Below are 3,581 nucleotides of genomic sequence, written 5' to 3' on the forward strand. Positions count from 1 at the left end.
TTTAGAGAAAACTCGGGCGCCATTCATCTGGTCGAACAGATCTTCAATCTTCGGGAGGGGGTATTTGTTTTTGATGGTGACATCATTCAGTTTCCGGTAATCCACGCACAGGCGGATAGTACCGTCCCGCTTATCCACAAAGATAACGGGAGATCCCCAGGGGGATGCACTCGGGCGAATCAAACCTTTCCTCAACATATCATTCAACTGCTTCTTCAGCTCAACTAATTCTTGGGGGTTCATCCGGTAAGGTCGCTGAGCGATGGGGGCGGTTCCGGGGACTAGCTCGATGATAAACTCGATATCCCGATCAGGGGGCATACCGGGTAGCTCATCGGGAAAAACCTCAGGATACTCACAAGCTATGGGTACTTCATGCAGGGCTGGACTGGCGACACTCGTCTTGCATAAGACCTTCGATGAAGGTATGGTCGCCACATGCTCAACTATTTCTCCGTCCTCAGCAGCCAATGTTATGGCTCGGCGAACACAATCTATGTGACCCTTGTACTTCACCATCCAATTCATCCCAAGGATCACTTCTAAGCCTTGCTCTCCTAATACGATCAAATCCGCGTGGAAACGCTTCCCCTGAATATCTATAGGAACATCCTTGCAGGATAGATCCGTTTTGGTGGTGGATCCCGGAATTTGGACTAACATAGGACGTTGCATGATCGTAGGTCTCAAACCACTCTTCCTAGCAAACGGCTTGGTAACAAAAGAGTGGGATGCTCCGGAATCAAACAAGACAGTGGCGGGTATTGAGTTGACAGGGAACGTACCCAGGACAATATCCGGAGCTTCCTGAGCTTGTTCAGCATTGACGTGGTTGAGGTGTCCCCTAGTTGGTCCAGCTGGCTTCTTCGGATTCAGGTTCCTTCCGATGCGGTGCGAGCTTGTCCCGGATTAGGCTTGGGCGCATTGGGGCGCTGTCCAGAAGTAGCTCGGTTGGGGCACTCCTTGGAGAAATGACCCGGTTGACCGCAGGTATAGCATCCAGTGGTGGCGGGGCGGACAGTGTTGTTCTGGCGGTTGTAATTGGGATTGTAGTTGCTTCCTCCAGAACGCTGAGGGTTGTAGTTGCGATTGGGGTTGTTGGGGCGAGGTGCAGGGGGTGATGCCCTCTGCGGCTGGGGCGCCGGCCTTGGAGGGGGAAAGCTGCGGGGTCGCTGAGTGCTGGAACTGCCTTGCTGCATCATTGCCTTGCGTTTGCGGTTCTCAAATGCACTCTTGCGCTTGCTCTCCACCATGATAGAGGCGTCAACCAGCGACTCAAGGTCTGGGTATGGAACGGCCACCAAGATGCTCTGCATCTCATCATGCAGACCATTCAAGAAGCGATCTTTCTTCTTCTCCTCAGTGTCGGTGTCTTCTGGAGCATACCGGGACAGAGTGGTGAATTTGTCCATGTAGTCCACCACAGACATGCTTCCCTGTTTCAGATTCATGAACTTATCCTTCATGAGCTTAATCAGTCCTGATGGGATGTGGGTCTTGCGGAACTTGGTCTTGAATTCTTCCCAGCCAATGACGTGTCCTTCAGCTTGAATAGCCTTGACATTTTCCCACCAAGCGCGGGCAGGTCCAGAGAGGTAATGAGTGGCAAACAGAACCTTCTCATCATTGCCGACTCCGGCAACCTCCAAGTTGTTCTCAATGGTGCGAAGCCAATCATCGGCGTCGAGGGGCTCGGTGCACTTAGAGAAGACAGGTGGGTTGGTGCTTTGAAAATCCTTCAGCTTGGAGCGGGGGTCTCCATTTCCATCCCCGCCATTATTGTTGTAGGCGTTACCAGTAGCAAGCTGAGTGAGGTGCTGAAGAGTAGCAAGATTAGCTTGACGCTCCGCACGGGCTGCCTCACGGTCTTCTATCATCATACGCAGGAGTTGAGCCATGGTAGGGTCGGGAGGTGGAGGTGGAGGGGGGTCTTGGTTTGCCCCGCTGTGATCTCCTCTACGGGTTTCCACCATCCTGAAGAAGGGTGGATTCAGATTTACAAAAGGAACAAGTAGATGGGCAGCCACTTAAAAGGGGAGGGATTGCAATTAAAAACGGAAATTCAAAAACGGGCGCAACAAATGCAAAGTAAGCAAACCATAGCATAGCATAGCAGGGGTGCCGATGGCACAATGTAGCATACATCATCACACATAAGTCTCATACAACACAGCCAAAAGAATGGTTTCATAGAACCATCATCATAAGTCTACTCGCATCGCAAAAGGGGGCCTATCTCATCGCCCTACGGTAAGGTGGTGCGAGTCCAAGGTGGTGCTCTAGAAGTCGTCGAGGTCCACGACAGGAACCTCAGGTGCAGGTGGGGCGTCCTCCTCAACAAAGGCTGGCTCCTCGGGGTCCTCCTCGGACATCAGTGGCTCGGGCTCCTCATCTTCATCATTGATGAAGGCCTCATCCTCAGTATCAGGCTCCATATCGAAGTCCTCGTCCTCGTAGTCGTCGTCGTCACTAAGGAGAGCCTCGTTCTCCTTGCGGAGATCCTCACCGTCGTCCTCAAGCTCCTCAATAGTGGCCTCCATCTGTGCAGTCAGGGCCTCCAGTGAAGTCACCTTCGCCTTCAGGCGAGTAACCCTCCGGCGTGCGGCAACCCTCAGCTTGCGCTCACTGGCAAGGTCAGCCTGTGTAGCAGCAAGCTGAGCGCGAAGTGTAGCAATCTCATCCTCCTGCAGATCGCACCTCTCACGGGCGCGGTCCTGCTGAGTCTGAGTGTGGTGAAGCAGGTACTCCATGTGGTGCAGCTGGTGTGCGGTGTCGGCGTGCGGGGCGCCGGCCACGGGCTGGCCCGCGAGGTCGCGCTGGCCAAGGTACTGGTAGCCAGTGTCGGCGACAACCTCCGGGTGAAGAAAGGCAAGGCGTGCAAGTGCCTCCTGAGAGACTCGAATCATCCCGTCGAGCCACGTGCGCTCCATCACGTCGATGGTGAACTCCTCAGTAGCAGGGGAAATCCCGCTCCCCCTGACGACGCAGGTGACCAGCCAGGCCATCTCCGAGTCTGCGGACCTCTCAGTACGGATGCCCTTAATCTCGGGCACCATACGTCCACAGCGAACAGCCAGGTCGGCTAAGGCCCGCTCGAAGAAGTAGAGGGGCGGCCTCACCCCAACCTGACGAACGTGCGTGTACTCGATCGGCATCTACACAAATTTTAAAGTAGATTAAGTTAGTGACCACAGTGTGCAAAATTTTAAGCATAATAAAACAGTAATGCAAGTAAAATTTCTGGAAAATAGAAGGAGGTAAGGGACTTAAGCATTTTCAGCATTTAGTCAACCTTTTTGTTTAAGAAAATAGTTTTTGTTCTATTTCTAACGCCCATGCTAACTAAGGTCTCCTACAGTCAGGATGGCTCTGATACCAGCTCTGTGGGGCCCCGGACTTACCAGTCCAGAACTCCAGTTATGCATTCAATTTCACGATCCCAAGATCATTCCATCGTGAATACATAACCGAACTGATACCAGATTACATCATCCATTACAGTACCGAATTTAAGTAATACGAAGTCTTACATCATAGGCCATCAAGGCCGTAGTTCACCAAACAGCAGCGGAAACAACTTG

The 3,581-nt window shown here is 52.6% G+C and overlaps 1 protein-coding gene across 1 annotated transcript; it reads right to left on the bottom strand.

Annotated features, from left to right (window-relative positions):
- Nucleotides 1-872: 872 nt before the first annotated feature.
- Nucleotides 873-1,898, bottom strand: LOC139838087 (uncharacterized). Its single transcript, XM_071827439.1, has one exon. It carries the CDS (start codon nt 1,896-1,898, stop codon nt 873-875), a length of 1,026 nt encoding a protein of 341 aa, XP_071683540.1.
- Nucleotides 1,899-3,581: the final 1,683 nt, after the last annotated feature.

The sequence above is a fragment of the Lolium perenne genome, chromosome 3, assembly GCF_019359855.2.
Source record: "Lolium perenne isolate Kyuss_39 chromosome 3, Kyuss_2.0, whole genome shotgun sequence".
NCBI lineage: Eukaryota > Viridiplantae > Streptophyta > Magnoliopsida > Poales > Poaceae > Lolium > Lolium perenne.

Excerpts from the sequence above, each read along its gene's own strand:
- LOC139838087 (XM_071827439.1), bottom strand. The coding sequence starts at position 1,898 with ATGGCTCAACTCCTGCGTATGATGATAGAAGACCGTGAGGCAGCCCGT.